A 17274-nucleotide genomic window follows, 5' to 3' on the forward strand; every position below is an offset into this window, starting at 1 on the left:
AAGATGCAGTTACCTGGCCCGTCCACAAAAATCACGCGTTTTGACCCAACGTATTACCTGGTATCGATTCCGCGTTTTCCATTTCTCATTGTGTGCAGATCCGTGAGCTTTCAATGGAGGAACGCAGGCTTAGCTTCGACGCATGATGTATTTGCCACACAGAAAAATTTGAAGTCGAAAATTTTTTTTTTTGTTGCTGCACCTGCGGCCTTGGACGAGTTTTCAATGGCATACGATGACAAAAGAAGGTGCAGCTGGGCGTTTTGATTGAGACTGTTTGGATCTCATCTGAGCCGCAGACCGAATCTAAACCAGCTGCCGGAGTGAGTGACGGTTGATGCCTCTGATCGAGAAATCGTTTTAAAGCTCCAGTTATCTCCACGCACTTTCTCAGATTTCTTGATTCGTTCTTGTCTTTGACAGGCCGGCAGAAAAAAAACGCGAGTATTTGCAGGTTTTGACGGTGGAGGAATGGGCAGACAGCGACCACGCCAGATTGATTTACTTGATCATTTCGACCTCAGCAATAATCGTTTTCAGTGGATATCGAAAGTATGATGCAGATGACTTTGACGTGATGACTGTGGTTTCCAGTGAAATCGATGCTGCCGGTTTGGACAAAAATAGATGAACGCTGGCTGTTAGATTTGCAGGCTTGCTGCTCCAAACTTCAATGATAAGACCCCCAAAAATTCTTCAAATACCAGCACCTGCAAAAGAAAAATAAAACCCTAATGAAGTATGCCAGAAAAGAAACTAAAAACCCTAAACCCTAAATGAAGACTGCATAAAACAAAATGTGAAACCCTAGGTCTAACAAAAAAAAAAAAAAAAATTACAGATATGGCCCCTTGACGGCCAGATTTAACAATAATTGCAGTAATGTTTTCAGTATATCAGAAATTTTGAACTTCACTGTGAGCAGAAAGAGAATTCTCTCAATGTAAAACACGAAATAAAACTTAAAAGATTAACCCAGGGCACAATCAGCTGGGCTCTGCACAGAAAAGCCTATGGGAGTCGGCTGGTTCAGCCTAGAACTTCCCCAAACGCCCACCTGTACCTTTTACCCTAAAATCTCCTGCACACCTCAAGCAAACATCAGTAAAGAGGGCAAGAAATGCTGCTAGATTTCAAGGAATAATGGAGATACCTGCCATTATTCCAGAAACCCTACAACATTCAAACCCTAGCACGTGAGCAAGATACCTGTACTCACAATACTCTGAAAACCAGCTACTATTTACTGCTGAAAACTGAAATATGCAGAAAAAAACAAACATTCTCACAGCAATTCCCGAGAGTAACACCAGCCAGTTTGAACCCCAAAGTCTTCTTTTATTAATCAGAAATCAGTTTACAAGAGAGCTTTTCAGTACAGACTCACAGATCCGATGATCTGAAATGACCCCCTAAGACCCTATATAAAGGAAATGATCCTATCGGCTAGTTCGAGTGATCCATGTAGAAATGATCTCGACCGTTGATGAGGATCAAGACATCTCTTGATCTCATCCGTCGATTTATTCACTTAAAATATTATTATTTTATTAGTTAGGGTTTTTGCTTCACTTTTTAATTTTTTATTATTTTATTATTTTTATTCATTTTTTAATTTTTTAATTCATTTTAAAATGGATCACTGAACTAAGCCCCCGGAAACATCACCTAGGACCTAGGACTTAGGACTCATGAGGGGATTTAAAACATTTCTCGACCCTCAGGACACATTACATCATGACTTTTACAAAATTACATCTCAAGGGGACAAGCCCACTTAATACAGACCCTCATAAAACACCCAGTTCTGCGACACAGCTATAATCTAGCAGATTAACATGCTAGGATTATCCTAAAGTCCTAATAACAAAATGCATCCCGGCTTTGGGGTCGGGTTTGAAGGAAAACTCTGCCGATCCATGGATCGGTGAGACTAAAAACCTCCCGGGACGCAGATCATCATTAGAAAGTTAGGTCCACCTAGGCAATTTTACATACATGACTCTGATCTGCTCAGATTATTTACAATTCATACATGCAGACTGGGTTTACAACAAAAATGATCACGCTGCTGATGATGGCAGGATGGCACGGACATGCTGATCAGGTGCTTTTCTTTCTGTCAAGAAAAGCGGGGTGCACTGCATGGGTAGTTGACCAGTAGAGGTCAACATCTGGCTCTACTTGGGGACACGTTGCTGCTTGCAGGAATGTGAGAATCCAGAATCTGCATCCATACAACACAAAAATAAGTAGCGTCCATCCCAAAACATCAGCATATACATTAAGCACAGGAAAGATAAAAGCTCTTCATTTATTAACTATCTAATAACATGAAAAATAAATCTAATCCTAAAACAGAAATGAAATGCTGAAAAGACAAGGAGTAGAGTTAGAAATACAATACAAAAAATGCCTCGCGGCATCAGATGTGTTCAATATAGTGCATACTGAGCATTTGCCTGCTTTCAGGCAAATCTGTCGGCTGCTTGTCGGATGTGCCATGTCCAATTTTGCATATGGTAGGACTCCTTCCTATCCGAAAATCAAGCTGCTCACGGCCGTCTGATGCATCAAATCTTCGTCTAATCTTCTTCCTCTTGCGCTTCTTCTTTCTGGCAGGATGAATCACTGATGACCTGAAACTTTCTGTTTCGAAACTATCAGATGAAGTGTGTAAGATATGCATGCTAAGTCTTTTTGTGTCTTGCATCTGATTTTTATCGTTTTTAAGCTTATCTGGATCACCTTCAATTATCCACCTAATGACCTCCTCATAGTAAGATGGAACTTGTTGCGGCAAATGAGAAGGCTCCTGGTTTCTCTTATCATCTGACCATTGTTGAATCTTTTGAACTTGTATTCTAATGGCATCCATCTGACTAGAGCATTCATCCCTTATAGCGCTAATTTGCATGGCATGGTTTTCTTGCATGTGATTTATTACTTTATCATTCTTTTCCTCTATGTCCATCAAGCAATGTCGCATGAAATTTATTTCTTCTTTATGATTCGCTTGCATGTCAGCCAACTGATTGTTATGATTGAATGTCATAGAGTCAATCTCCCTATCATGATCAGCTTTCATGGTCACCATATTTTCCTCTAAGACTGACATCTTGCTTTGCATGCTTCTAATTTCTGTTTCATATTTAGTTTTCATGGCCTCAATTTCCTTAGCATGCTGATTTTGCGTGTCCTCAATCTCCTTATTACGTTTTTCCAGATGGGTGCGTAAAGTTTTAACATCATTGATAAGATTAGTTTGGCTGCTTTCCATATTTTTCACCAGCATCATTAAATCTTGTATTATTTGCTTTTGCTCTTCTTTTTCATTGTCATTTGTCCCTGATTTTTCACTATCATGAACTGCAATATTTCCGGTGGATGACACATTCTGACATGATGAATCGTCTTGGGATCTTTCAGCTGGACCTCTTATCAAATCATTTTTATTCTGTTGCACCATTTTAGGGGCAGAAGGCAAGCTGTTTGGATAACAATATCTATCTTCAAAAGCACTTACAATGTCATTTAAAGAAGTAAAAGAATCCTTAGGAAAATTGTTAAACCAATTCAAAGCATCATCTTTTAAAGAAAGGACAAATAGACGCATTTTGATATCACCATGACTAAACTGAGGGGATCTGCAATATATGATCATGATGCGAATAAACAAGTCTAGATGCCTATTAGCAGCGATCGGATCACCATCTGAAAAAATAGGTAATTCAGGAATGGCCTCCTCCGGAAGATCATGGAGATGGTGAGTAAAACGACATGGTTTAAATCAGTGTTTTTAAAACCGGAACCGGTGACCGAACCGGTCCACCTAGCTAACCGGTTTACCGACCGGAACCGGTCTAACCGGGACTGGTTTGGTCTAAACGAACCGGTTTTTAAAAAATACATTAAATAATTAATTTTTAATGAAAAAAAACTATTTTTAAGATGTAAAACCATGATTCCAAGCCAATAGAGACAAAATATGCAAAGTTTGCTCATTTATATACCATGCAAAGGTGAATATATCAAAATGGCACCGAGTGCAATACATATCATCGACAAAATAGCAAAATACATAAGAAATGAGGCTCTAAATGGCCTATAGAGTCCAAAAACCATGCTGCAAGCTATGAGGCCATTGGCCTACTACAAGTCTACAGTGTACACATGATCAATCATCAAGATCATCACCACTACTAGACACATGATCATCATCAGGAGCTACATAGACATCATCTGGTTCAGAGTCTGAGGATGCCTCTGCCTCATCTGCAACATCAGTATCAATGCCACCAATGACAATAGAAGTGGACCTAGTGGAAGCACGAGTTTGTCGACCTGCACGACTAGTGCCTTCCATTGGTTCCTTGCCTTTCCTTGATGCCGCTACTGATCCTGGTTCTGATGCCGCCACATAATCTGCCTCATCCTCCGCTAAAGCCATGTCGATATCAAAATCAGCCTCAAACACAGGATCTTCAGTCTCCTCCACCCATTCTGATGTTGGATCAATATCGTCCAACACAATGGGATCTAGATCAGGTGATTTGCTCATCATTTGGTTCCTCCTCAGTCGAAGGTTGTATTGCACAAAAACAAGATCATTTAACCGTTTTTGTTCCAAACGGTTTCTCTTCTTCGTGTGTATGCGCTCAAAAACAGACCAATTGCGCTCACAACCTGAAGCACTGCAAGTTTGACTGAGGACTCTAATTGCAAACCTTTGCAATTGAGGACACTGGCCACCAAATGACTCCCACCAATGTGCTGCAAAGAAAAAGACAATAATTAGTAACTTAGTTTATAATTTGAATTGTAAAGAACGTAAACAATTTTAACTTGAAATGAAAAACAAAATGGAAATTGGAATTGCTTACCTGGTTGGTCCACATCTCTTGCCATCTTTGCCAAGTTTTTGCCAAAAGTACCACTTGCTTGATTGAAAATAGTAAGCTGTCTATGTATATCCAACTGGTCTACATGGTTAGGGACCATGCGCTCCAAGCAATCAATCAATCCAGCTCTGACCTCCCCATCATGCTGATCTCCTAGCCGATTTTTATAGTGATACCTTGGGTTCAAAAAATACCCGGCTGCATGTATAGGACGATGGAGTTGATTGTTCCATCTGTTATCAATGATCTCCCATATACGGCCATATTTAGCTAACCTGTCATTGTAAGCTGCCCGTATCTGCTCCTTTGCCTGATCCATAGCTTCATAAATGTAGCCCATGGCCAATCTTTCCCCATCCACCAACCTTAGCACCTTAACAAGGGGCTCGGTAATTTTCACAAGCTCTACAGACCTTTTCCAAAAATAAGTGTCTAACACTTTCTTTTTGGTGTCTTTTCCATCTGGTCTACGAGCCCACCGAGATTCAGACCATTCATCAGAGGAAAACATTTTCTGCAAGTTTCTATGTTGACCATTGAGACATTGCAACGTGAGGAAGTGAGTTGCAAATCTCGTAATTGCAGGCCTAACAAGCTCTTTGCCTCCAGTGTGTTTCCTCATTAGGCTCAATACCCATGAGTGGTTGTAAATGTATTTTGTAATGCACTTGGCATGCTCTACAGTGTTTTTTACCCACTCCACCTTGCCTATATCCTCAAGCATGAGGTCTATGCAATGTGCAGCACATGGAGTCCAAAATATGGTCTTATATTTGGCCTCAAGCATCTTTCCAGCAAGAACATAGTTTGAGGCATTATCAGTGATGACCTGCACAACATGCTGCTCCCCAACTTCCTGAATAATGTTATCCAAAAGCTCAAATAGAAGGCTTGCATCCTTTACCCTATCAGATGCATCAACTGATTTCAAAAACATGGTTCCTTGAGGGCAAGAAACAAGGAAATTAATGATAGTGCGGTTCTTTCCATCGGTCCATCCATCTGACATAATGGAACAACCTGTTTTGACCCATGACTCTCTAAACTCAGTCAAATACTCATCAATGGAAGATATCTCTTTTTGCAAAAGAGCTCCCCTCAAGTCATGCATACTAGGGCCTTTGAAGCCCTTTCCTGCAGCTATAACAGAGTCCCACATAGCTTGGTAATAAGGTGAGCGAGCAGCATTAAATGGGATATCTGAATCATACCACCATCTAGCAATGTATTGGTGAGAAGTTTCTTTGCATTGTTTTTTCCAATGCTGATCCAAAGTGGGTTGAGAACTTGGCTGGGAGGAAGTGGGATTAGATTTAGAAGAAGCAATGGTGGCAGAAGATGAGAAATAACTTTGGATGTTTTGTCTCTTTGGTCCTCTTGATGGTTGGCCAACTCCAACAGAAGGATGAACATAGTGAAAGGGGTCATTGGTGGAAGGGATAGAAGTGGAGTCTTGAATCTCAGAGTCATCATACCCACTCTCTTTCATGGCTTCTAATAATTCCCTCTTCCTTGCAATTTCATCTTGGATGGCCTTCTCCCTAGCCTTATCCTCATAAAATTTTTCAAGCTTGGCAATGTATTCTGCCCTAATAGGACCTAACAGTGCATTTGGTGCATCACATGGCTTTACTTGGCCTCTTACCCCAGCCAAGTGTTGTTTCAACCTAAGAATACCCCCACCTCCAATAGATTTATGGCATAATTTGCATATCATTTTTCCCTCAACTACATCACAATGAGCCCATGCACTGTCCTTTCCTTTTGGAGCCATGTTTGCTTGAAATAATAACAATTTGCAAATAAATCTGCCATTTAGAAAAAAAATTGCAGCTAAGGAACATGGAAAACCAATGATAAATGTAGGAAAAAAAATGCACATGCAAGCTAAAAAATTTGATAGCATAGAGCTAGAGAGTTCATAGGCTTATCATAGATGATAGATCATTGAAATGAGAAGTTTATAGCACAAAAAAATTAATTCATGGACAGCAGACCCAAATGAGGAATTATCAAGTGCAAATCCTTACCTGGAAATGCAAAGTAGCTCCCTTAGCCTCCTCTTGATGATGGCAACTCCACTGACAGCTACACACTATCTCCAAAATAGCTCCAACTCCAACTCCAAGATGACTACTTCAGCAAAAACTCCACACTCTCCAAGCTCACAAACAAACTCACAAACACTCACAAACACTCCAAATCAGTTGTGTGAGACAAATGAGGGTGAGAGGGGTGTCTTATAGCAATTGTGAGGGTCTTTTTGGAGGTAAAATCCCTTTCCCTCACCCCCAAAAACCCTAAACCGCCCTCAGCTGCCATAAACCGTCCGCTTTTTACCTTTACCGGCGGCCTGTCCCTAAACCGGCCGGTTTAGGACGGAACCGGCCGGTTAGCAAAAAACCGGCCGGTTAGGACCTAAACCGGCCGGTTTTTACCGGTTAGGTAAAAAATCTGGGCAAATTAGGGTGCTGACCGGGTTTTTTCACCGGTTCTGACCGGTGGGCCTCCTAACCGGCCGGTTAGGCCGGTAACCGGTCAGACCGGAACGGTTTTGAAAACTATGGTTTAAATGAATAATTCATGATGAACAATAAGGGATTAGATGGATGATAGAACTAGCTCTTTGCTCAAGAAAATCAAAAGATGAAAGAAGTGGAGTCGCCACTTGAACAATAAAACTGATTCTAAGATCCAAGAAGTAACCAACAAACAGATATGCGGGAGGCTTCTTGTCTGGGAAAAAATAAAAAATGGAGTCGCCACCCAAACAAGAAACACACCGAAGAGATGCTGCTGATATGTGATGAAAAGATGCCAAAATATTGAATCTGCCAGCTCAAATGAGAGATGAGAAGATGAGAAGATGAATGATTGTCGTTTGAAACACCGAGAACAAAGTGTCCCCGGCAACGGCGCCAAAAATGTTGGCGTTGCCGGCTCAAACGAATGATAGACAGATGAACGATGAATGATGAAAAGATGTTGAAAAACCAAGGACAGAAAAACTCTATCCCCGGCAACGGCGCCAAAAAATGTTGTCGCGCGGATTGGCACGACAACGCTCAGACCGGGGGCTGTCACTCTGATCCCCGATCCCTCCGTTTAAGCCTGTCTCCCGCGGCTAAGGGGGGTAGTCCCTGTGAGATGAGGAGACCAACTGTCGACCAGTTGGGTGGGAGACACGAGACGCGATTAAAGAGAAGCACTAAAATGGATTTAGAAATGAAAAGACCAGTGCCTTGTGGAGTTAATTTTTAATTGATTAATTATCAGATGCTGAGGAATATAGACCATGCAGAGCAAGCATTTATCATCAAAGCTCGAGTGATGCAAGATATTAGTTGGAATGACGACGCTCTTATAATGACAAAAGCTCAATAACGATATTCAGCCACTGAAAATTTCGAAAAAAAAGATGAATGCTTAAAACCACCATGAGAATCGTAAATTGACCAGATATCTATTTCGCATCTCGGAAAAAATTTAAATCTTCAGCATGAAAGATATATCGTGAAAGCAAATGAACCTGGCAAAAATAATTTTCCACAAAAGTTTTTATATTTTTTCGAATTTTTATAAGAAAAACGAATTTTTTTATTTTTTATTTTTTTTATTATTATTATTATTATTATTTTTTTTTAATTTTTTAATTCATTTTAAAATGGATCACTGAACTAAGCCCCCGGAAACATCACCTAGGACCTAGGACTTAGGACTCATGAGGGGATTTAAAACATTTCTCGACCCTCAGGACACATTACATCATGACTTTTACAAAATTACATCTCAAGGGGACAAGCCCACTTAATACAGACCCTCATAAAACACCCAGTTCTGCGACACAGCTATAATCTAGCAGATTAACATGCTAGGATTATCCTAAAGTCCTAATAACAAAATGCATCCCGGCTTTGGGGTCGGGTTTGAAGGAAAACTCTGCCGATCCATGGATCGGTGAGACTAAAAACCTCCCGGGACGCAGGTCATCATTAGAAAGTTAGGTCCACCTAGGCAATTTTACATACATGACTCTGATCTGCTCAGATTATTTACAATTCATACATGCATACTGGGTTTACAACAAAAATGATCACGCTGCTGATGATGGCAGGATGGCACGGACATGCTGATCAGGTGCTTTTCTTTCTGTCAAGAAAAGCGGGGTGCACTGCATGGGTAGTTGACCAGTAGAGGTCAACACTCACCTCTATTTATTGAGATGTGCCGAGCTTTAACTCAAGGGGCTCCATCAGGGTATGTGCCTCCTGGGTCAGAGAAGCTTAGAACCAGATTGTTGACGAAGGCAAAAAAAGAGATGGAAAAAAAGCTTGAGCCAATTAAAGCATCATGGCCAATATTTGGAGTTAGCATTGTTTCTGATGGATGGACAGATCCAACATGACACCCACTCATCAACTTCATGGTGTCTTCCTTGAATGGTCCAGTTTTCTTGAAACCAGTGGATGCACTTGGACAATACAAGGATGCACAATATACGGGTGAGTTGTTTATTAAAGTTATTGAAGATGTAGGTGTTGATTCTTGTGTGCAAATCATTACAGATAATGCACTTGTTTGCAAGGCTGCTGGCATGATTGTGGAAGCTAACTATCCACAAGTGTTTTGGACACCTTACATTGTACATTCATTGAGTTTAGCACTTAAATCTATTGCTTCTGATGTGCTTTGGATTGGTAACATTATTGAGGATACACAACATATCCGTAACTTTGTACAAAACCATATGAGTGCCCTCACTATCTACAAGGAGTACACCAATCTATCATTGTTGAAGATTGCGGATACACGATTTGATTCTTCATTCATCATGTTGAAGAGGTTGAGGGAGGTCAAGACCGCTTATGGGGCCATGGTTATTTCAGAGTTTTGGTCTTTTTGGAGAAAGACAGATCTGGTAGCCTCTAAAAGAGTAAATGACACAGTGTTAGATGATGCTCGGTGGGCGAGGGTAGATCTAGTTATTCAGATCATGGACCCTATCATTTCCTTGCTTGGATTTGCAGATACAGACCAACCCATCCTAGGAGAGATTTATGAGGGATGGGATTCCATGATTGAGTCTATGAGGAGCATTATTTTGCAGAGTGAGTGCCTCGAGTATGAGACATCATCGAAGGCCTTCTTCACCACTACACAGGATATTCTTGTCAATAGATGGGACAAGAATTGCACACCTTTATATTGTTTGGCTCACTCATTGAAAAAAAAATACTACAACCATGAGTCGCTGAATGGCGGACCTTCCTGTAGATTCCCTCCTCACATGGATGGCGAAATCTCACAAGGGAGGAAAGATGCATTTAGGCGGGTTTTTCAGGATCGAGCATCCCTTGATGAGGTGGAGGATGCCTTTGTAGAGTTTTCCATTGACATTGGTCGATTTGCAGGATATGATCTGATTAGAGTCAAGGGGACTAAGAAGCCCTATTCTTGGTGGGCAAATCATGGGGCAACAAGCCCTCCTCTACAATAGTTAGCCATGAGGCTCCTCTCTCAGGTGACTTCATCCTCTTGTTGCAAGAGGAATTAGAACACATATGGGAATTTGTATAGTGTCAAGAAGAGCAGGATTGAGCAGTCCAGGGTAGAGACAATGGTGTATGTGCACACCAACCTTCGTCTTATTTACAGGCAGATGGAAGAGTGGTTGAAGGGAAAGACAAAGATGTGGGATGTCTTCCCTGATGATATGGGTCTGGACAACAGTGTTGAGTTGGCATTGGCCAACTTGGATCTCAATGATCTAGTGCTAGAGCCTGTCAGATTTGATGATGGTGATAATATAGAGGGGTCATCCTCCACACCAACAGATGCAGAGATGACTTTGGATATAGAGGAGGAGGATGCAGCAGAGCAAAGCAGTGGTATTGGTGACCATGATAATCAGGATAGTGATGCTGATTTTGATGACGACTATGAGGATCGATGACTCATGAGTGATGAACTACCTACTGCCTTGAGGCTTGTATACTTGTAGTTGTTTTGTATTTGCTATTTGACATTTCTATTTGCCATTGGCATTGCACTATCTATGTAACACATTTTGATTGTGATGACTTAATGAGAAAACTACAGTTGCCAATATATTTATCTTACTATCTTGTCTTTTTCCTATTGGATCATTGATGAATTGAATATGTATTGCAAATCATGATTTATCATTTATGTCACAATTGTATTTGTATGTACTATGTACTATGCATAATTTTACTTTGTAAACAGTAAAACTTACATGTACATGTATCATGAATGAGAATTTGTGTAAGAAATATCTATATATATATATATATATATATATATATATATATATATATTAATAAAATAATATATAACGTATCCGAATGTCTCCTGTTTTGGCGGGTCAACGTGTTTGTGTCCGACACTCGAATCCCCGTATCCGTCGAATCCGGAATCCACCTGTCAAGTGACTTAGCTTGTCATCATAAAAGAAAAGGCCAAGCATATCTAGTTTGTATCAATGCTTGTATCTAAGCCTTGATAAAAGGTTGGACCTTTAGACCTTGATGATTGAAATATTCATCATTACAATATGGTATCAAAGAAACCTTTAAAGGACATATATGGTTATTGATGAATAGTCTTCAATCATGTCCAAGGAAACATTGGTATTATGTTATCTTGATATGACAAGAAGTAATGACAACTCTACAATTCGAGTTGTGGCTCAAAGCAAGACATAGCCACATAACAGAAATATGTGACTTTTATTCAGGTTCTAAAAGATTGAAGTGTTTCTCTTTGGAATATTGCATTATAATGCTGATTGAAGAATGGTATTTATGATAACTAGCCTTGAAATATAAAAAGGATCACCTTCAATAGCATGAGCACACTGTGATAAAAAAAGTTCGATTACAGTGGAACAAAGGCCTAGCCCCTCTTCAGTTTAGAAATCAAAGGCTCTCTCTTGATAAGGTCAAATCGTTTGCAACATGCCTATGACATAAACAACATTTTTATAGAAGAAATCTGTTTTGAGATTTTTAAAGAATTGATGACATATGTGCTGGTATGGAAGACCTTCCATTCACTGATGGTATGGGTGCTTGGATCCATTCCTTGCACATTGAAATGAAGACCAAGATTTTGTTGTTGCTGCAATGAGAAAGCAAAGTTACTTGGACCAAAGACATTCAAGTGAATGAAACATCCTTGCCTGACTGATGACAATGATGGGTTTGATCACATGAGTAAAGGGCATGTCGATTCTAGGGTTCTGACTTTTGATTATGAAATTGAAAATATAGGGTTTGTAAACCCTAGCAAGCAACAAAGCTTAGATAAGAATTCCCTAGATTTTATGGACAAAACCCCAGGATTGATGTTTCCAATGAAAGAAGAAACCCTAGCTCTTGCAAGGAAGGGATGGCATCACGCTTATGATGAGGATGAGGTTGATTTACTAGATGGATGCAAGAAGAGGGAGCTGACATTTTCATAAAGTTGTCAAAAGGTAAGTGTTTTATATCTCTCTTGTTTGATTATTACTATTGTTGTTATTTTTATTTAGTCTCTTGTCTTTTAATTCTTTGCTTGATTGTAATTGTTCTTCCATGGTCTCCTAATGAGGATTGTAGGTACATAATGAAGGCTACCAAGGCTCTAGTAGTAGATGAAAAGAATGGAAGCACAAAGCAAAGCCTGTGACAAGAGGACTTGTGTTGAGAAATATTGTCCTAGTTGGGATCTTAGCTTAGAGGCAGTAGACAAATCAACAAGATTGTCTTGATCTATGTAAAAAAGGAGTCAGTGATGACTTCCATAGTGAAGTATGCAGTAGATGGAAACTTGAGAAAAGTACCAAAAAAAAAAGCAAAGGATTACCTCAGAAAGAGGGAGAAGACTATGAAGGGACATCTTGTTAGGTGCACTTCTGTTAAAAGTTTATTATCTTTATGATTTCTGTTGACAATCACATCAGATGAATGTAGAGATCTTCTTCCTTGATGAAAAAAGAAGTGTACATAAGCGCTACCTCAAGCTTGTGAGGTACATAAAGAAGTCTTATACTTGTAAGAAAGAAGGCTTTTGTATAGACTCCTTAGAGTTGATACACTTGATTGATGGATTAAGGTTGATCCTATATGATTTGACGAAAGCATGAGAGCTCATGTGCCAGGGAGTAGCATTGGCCGAAAGACTTGTGTTAGAGGGTGCAATCGAGACTTCCTTAGAAACCCTTGTTTTAGTTTCAGAGGGAGTTGACCTATGAATTCAAAGTGAAGGACTTTTGACTAAGATAACTAATGCACTTTAATAACATCAATGGTAGAGGGAGCAACTGGGATTGCCACGGAAGGATCTGCTTCAGAAAGAATACCCAATTAGGGTAACCTGAAAGTAGCCAAGATGATGGATCAAGTGAAGGAAGCAGATCAATTTATGGTTGAGCCAAGGCACATAGCTCAATATGCATTGAAGTATGAACATGGTATAGTTGGTCATGGCACAAAAGTTATGGTTTGAGTGATGACTCAAGTAGAGAAGTACAACTGCAAGGATATATAGATTCTAACTGGGCAGGTTGTGCAGATGAAACGAAGAGTACTTCAGGAGAATGTTTCAGTTTGAGCTTTGCTACGATTTCTTGGATAATTAGGAAGGAAAAATCTGTCACACTCAGCACTGCAAACGCAGAGTATATTGTAGCCAGTGAAGTTTGTATTGAAGCCAGTGAAGCACCACCTGTATAAGGCCCGCGAGTACTAGGGGGTCTCTGGTGGGTTCTATAGCAAGCCGTGTCACTCGCATGGAACTTGCGCTTAAGACCTGGACTCGACGAGTATCTTATTAAACTCGACTACTCGTATAAGACCCGCGGGTTTGCTATAAGACCTGCATTAGGCCCTCATAAGACCCGTCAACCCTCAAAAGGCAATTTTTTATTTTATTTTTTGATTTTTGTTTTCTTTTCTTTTTTGGAAATGAGGTGGAGGGTGTTGATTTGGGATAGCATCAGATGTGCTCTAGCCATAAAAATTGGTGGAGAGGCTAAAGCACATGAGATCTCCAATACCCAGAAATGGTTTGGGCAGATTCTAAACAGTTTGGGAGATATTAAAATAATTAATATTTTTAATGGAGTCGGAAATAAAATATTAATGTGAATTAATATAGAAATGTGTTAGAAGGGTGCAAAACTCATGGATCAAGCCAGAGTTAATATTAGCCGTTGATTAGCGACTTAATCTCGGTCGTTGAATTGTCAAGGAGAAAAGTATAAAAGGAGGCTTGAGGGTCACTTGGAGAAGACACCGAGTTGATCAAGAATTCGATTTTCTGGGGCAGGGCTTGCTGAGGAAATCGAAGGGTGATCAGAGTCGCAGCTGAGGGGCAGTGAATACAGAAGAAGAGAAGCAGAGATGGTACTGGGAGCATCAGCGCAGAATCCGGGGGTGAGGGACGCAAAGCTAGCTAGAGGCCACACAGAGCCAGTCAGGGCCCACGCAGAGGCAGCCAGGAGCTACCAGTGCCAGAGAGAGCCAGCGTGAGTGACGCAAAGGCTCTAGAGGCTAAGGCAGTGCCTCCAGAGGCTGACACAAAGCGAGTTGGGGTGTCGTTGGGCTAGAGAGGCTGATGTAGTCCCTAGAGGCAGCTGCTGGAGATTTCGTTGGGCAAATTGGAGTTGAGAGCTGTGGGATTGTTCATCCGGGTTTTTAGCTGGAATATCTGTCTCCGACTGAGAGGTACTACTGCCGAGATCATTCTCTGTTTGGTGCGCTGGTTTGGCACCAGATTGTATGCTGAAATTGCTTAATAATAAAACCCTCAGATTACTGCACCGGTTTTCCTGCATTGGGTTTTTCCCGGGACATTAGTCCAAAAACAACAGTGTCACTTGTGTGCTTGTTTTTCCTTTAGTTGATGATCTGTAATGTGTTGAGCATGTACTTGTATTTATTTTTAGTATTTACATGGTAAATAACTTGTTAATTAAACTGAACAAGTAGACAGAAATAATCAGAAAGTACATGAAGGATTTCTAACAGTTAGACTTAGAAATTCCAACATGGTATCAGAGGGTGGTTGCTAATCACAGGAGAATTGAGGGCATCAGCCGAGCAGAGCAGCAGCAACAGAAACAACTGTCCCAAGTGACGGAAGTTGTTCCTAGCGGAGAAGCAGCAAGGAAGGGGTGACGCAGTGCCTGCGCCATCAAGTTTGAGTTGTGAGGAGGATCAGCGCAGTGGCAGAAGGGAGAAGATCTGAGCTACACAGTGCCTGGTCATCTTTCTCAGTCAGGAAGGATTGACGACCGTGGCCAGGAGGTGCAAGTTTTGCTAGTGCCAGGATTGCGCAAAGCCTAGAAGCTCTAACCTTCAGTTTGTTAAGGCATAGGAGGCCGTGGGTAAGTTGCGGAGTGAAGCTGGTGGGGTATTGTGGTGAGAACAATACCTAATAGGGCAAGACCAAGGAGGAGAGAGTTGCTGTTGAGGATTTCTAGCCAAGAAATCCGGATCAGTGGTGCAACTGCATTAACGATCAGAGTGGGGGCATCTCGACATTGGCAGAGGGGTTTCCAGGAGGGAAATTGAGGCTCAGAGGGAGTGACACCGAGAACTTCCAGAAGGGAAGTAGAGGAGCAACAAAATGGCAGTGAATGGGGTAAGAGACCGAGATAGACTGGATGGAGCCTCAAACTTCGTAGTCTGGAAGGCCAAAATCTTGTCCGTTCTAGACAGGAATCGTTTCAAGCACTTCGCCTTGAAGACGATAGCGATCCCAGTTGACCTGGTTGAGAACAACAAGTACGAGGAGGCAATGGTGAGGGCCAAGAGCATCATCCTTGATGGGGTCAAGGACCATGTAGTACCACATATTGCCGAAAAGGAAACAACAAATGCGATGTGGGAGGCCCTGATGAAATTGTATCAGCATACTTCCATGTAGAGGAAGATGCTACTAGAAAATCAGCTGCGGTCATACCAGATGCAGAAGGGAGAACAGATGGACACCTTCCTCAGTCGATTGAAGGAGATCCGGGATCAACTGACTTCCATAGGGGCCACGCTGGATCAAGAATTGATGGTGAGGACAACCTTAAATGCAGTCTCAGAAGACTGGGAGGTGTTTGTCTAGAGCATACTGGGTAGGTTGACCCTTCTAGATTGGGAGGAACTATGGGCGACTCTTCATCAAGAAGAGATCAGAACGCTGACCAAGGCAGGAAGCAATGGCAAGGGGGTCAAAATCTAGAAGGAGGAAGAGGAGGATGCTGCCCTAGCATCTGAGGGAAAGCAGGAGAAACGGAAGAAGAAGGACCTCTCCAAGGTCTAATGCTTCCACTGTGGTGAACTGGGTCACTATGCAAGTGAGTGTCCGAGGAAGAAGAGTAAGGGAGAGGCTTCCGAGACTAAGGCTGCGCTAGCAAGGGCAGAGAAGGAAGCGAAGACAGATGATGACTGTGCCATGAGTGCTCACACGCCACTTGAGAGGAAGTGGGCAGACATCGAGCTGTAGTCAGACAGACTAGAGGCGATGAGGGGCATGATCCTTGCGGTAAACAACCTCTTGGATTATACCTCGTTACGGGAGCCCCGAAGAGGAGTAGCAGTATTGGCGGATGTCAGTAGAGATGGATGCGGATGGAGCGACAAAGTGAGCTATAGTGCAGGATTCCAAGGACAACGTGAGGCAGTAGTGCGAGATGCATGGAGTTGTTGCAGCAATGCAGAGGTCAGAGAAGGGGCACTTGTCAGCGACAGAGGGAGTTTCAGCATCATGGGTGTCTCTAGCCTAACAGAGATGTCAGAGTTGGGGGATCAGTTACTTACTTCTCAGTAACTGAGTTGCAGTGCAGCAATTAGCAGTGGCAGTGCTATGGGCAACATGGTGCAACATGAATTGAGGGGTTGTTGTACGAATGCAGCAGTGGCAGTGGCAGGGCCATGGGCAGCAGTACATGACGCAACAATGCAGAGGATGCTGGGCATCAAGCCTAGCATCAACACAAGGACCGATGCTAGATAATCAGGGTGATGCTCAGTGAGGAGTATTACTAGAGCACAGTCCTTGCTAAGAGGGAGTGTTGATTTGAGGTAGCATTGGATGTGCTCTAGCCACGAAAATTGGTGGAGAGGCTAAAGCACATGAGATCTCCAATACCCAGAAATGGTTTGGGTAGATTCTAAACAGTTTGGGAGATATTAAAATAATTAATATTTTTAATGGAGTCCCCAGGTCTAAACTTAGGGAAAATAAAATATTAATGTGAATTAATATAAAAATGTGTTAGAAGGGTCCAAAAGTCATGGATCAAGCCAGAGTTAATGTTAGCCGTTGATTAGGGACTTAATCTCGGCTGTTGAATTGTCAAAGAGAAAATGTA

The 17274-nt window shown here is 41.5% G+C and overlaps 2 protein-coding genes across 2 annotated transcripts in view; one reads left to right on the forward strand and one right to left on the reverse strand.

The window, feature by feature from the left end:
* LOC149240843 (FGGY family of carbohydrate kinase) overlaps positions 1-17274 on the forward strand; it is a 434066-nt gene that overhangs the window by 228512 nt on the left and 188280 nt on the right. The gene's annotated exons all lie outside the window — the stretch shown is intronic.
* LOC149240844 (uncharacterized) lies at positions 3885-6709 on the reverse strand. Its single transcript, XM_089367377.1, has 2 exons — positions 4884-6709; positions 3885-4773 (listed from the first exon to the last, which is right to left on the reverse strand). The coding sequence occupies exons 1-2, from the start codon at positions 6673-6675 to the stop codon at positions 4178-4180; spliced, it is 2388 nt and encodes a 795-aa protein (XP_089223503.1). The 5' UTR covers positions 6676-6709; the 3' UTR covers positions 3885-4177.

The sequence above is a fragment of the Pinus tabuliformis genome, chromosome 8, assembly GCF_031772625.1.
Source record: "Pinus tabuliformis cultivar Carrire ecotype Pingquan chromosome 8, CPIR1, whole genome shotgun sequence".
In the NCBI taxonomy this organism is placed as follows: domain Eukaryota; kingdom Viridiplantae; phylum Streptophyta; class Pinopsida; order Pinales; family Pinaceae; genus Pinus; species Pinus tabuliformis.

Bases quoted from the DNA above. Each gene is read 5' to 3' on its own strand.
- LOC149240844 (XM_089367377.1), bottom strand. From the start codon at position 6,675: ATGGCTCCAAAAGGAAAGGACAGTGCATGGGCTCATTGTGATGTAGTT. The intron at 4,774-4,883 runs GTAAGCAATTCC...TTTTCTTTGCAG, and splicing joins AAGAGATGTGGACCAACCAG to CACATTGGTGGGAGTCATTT.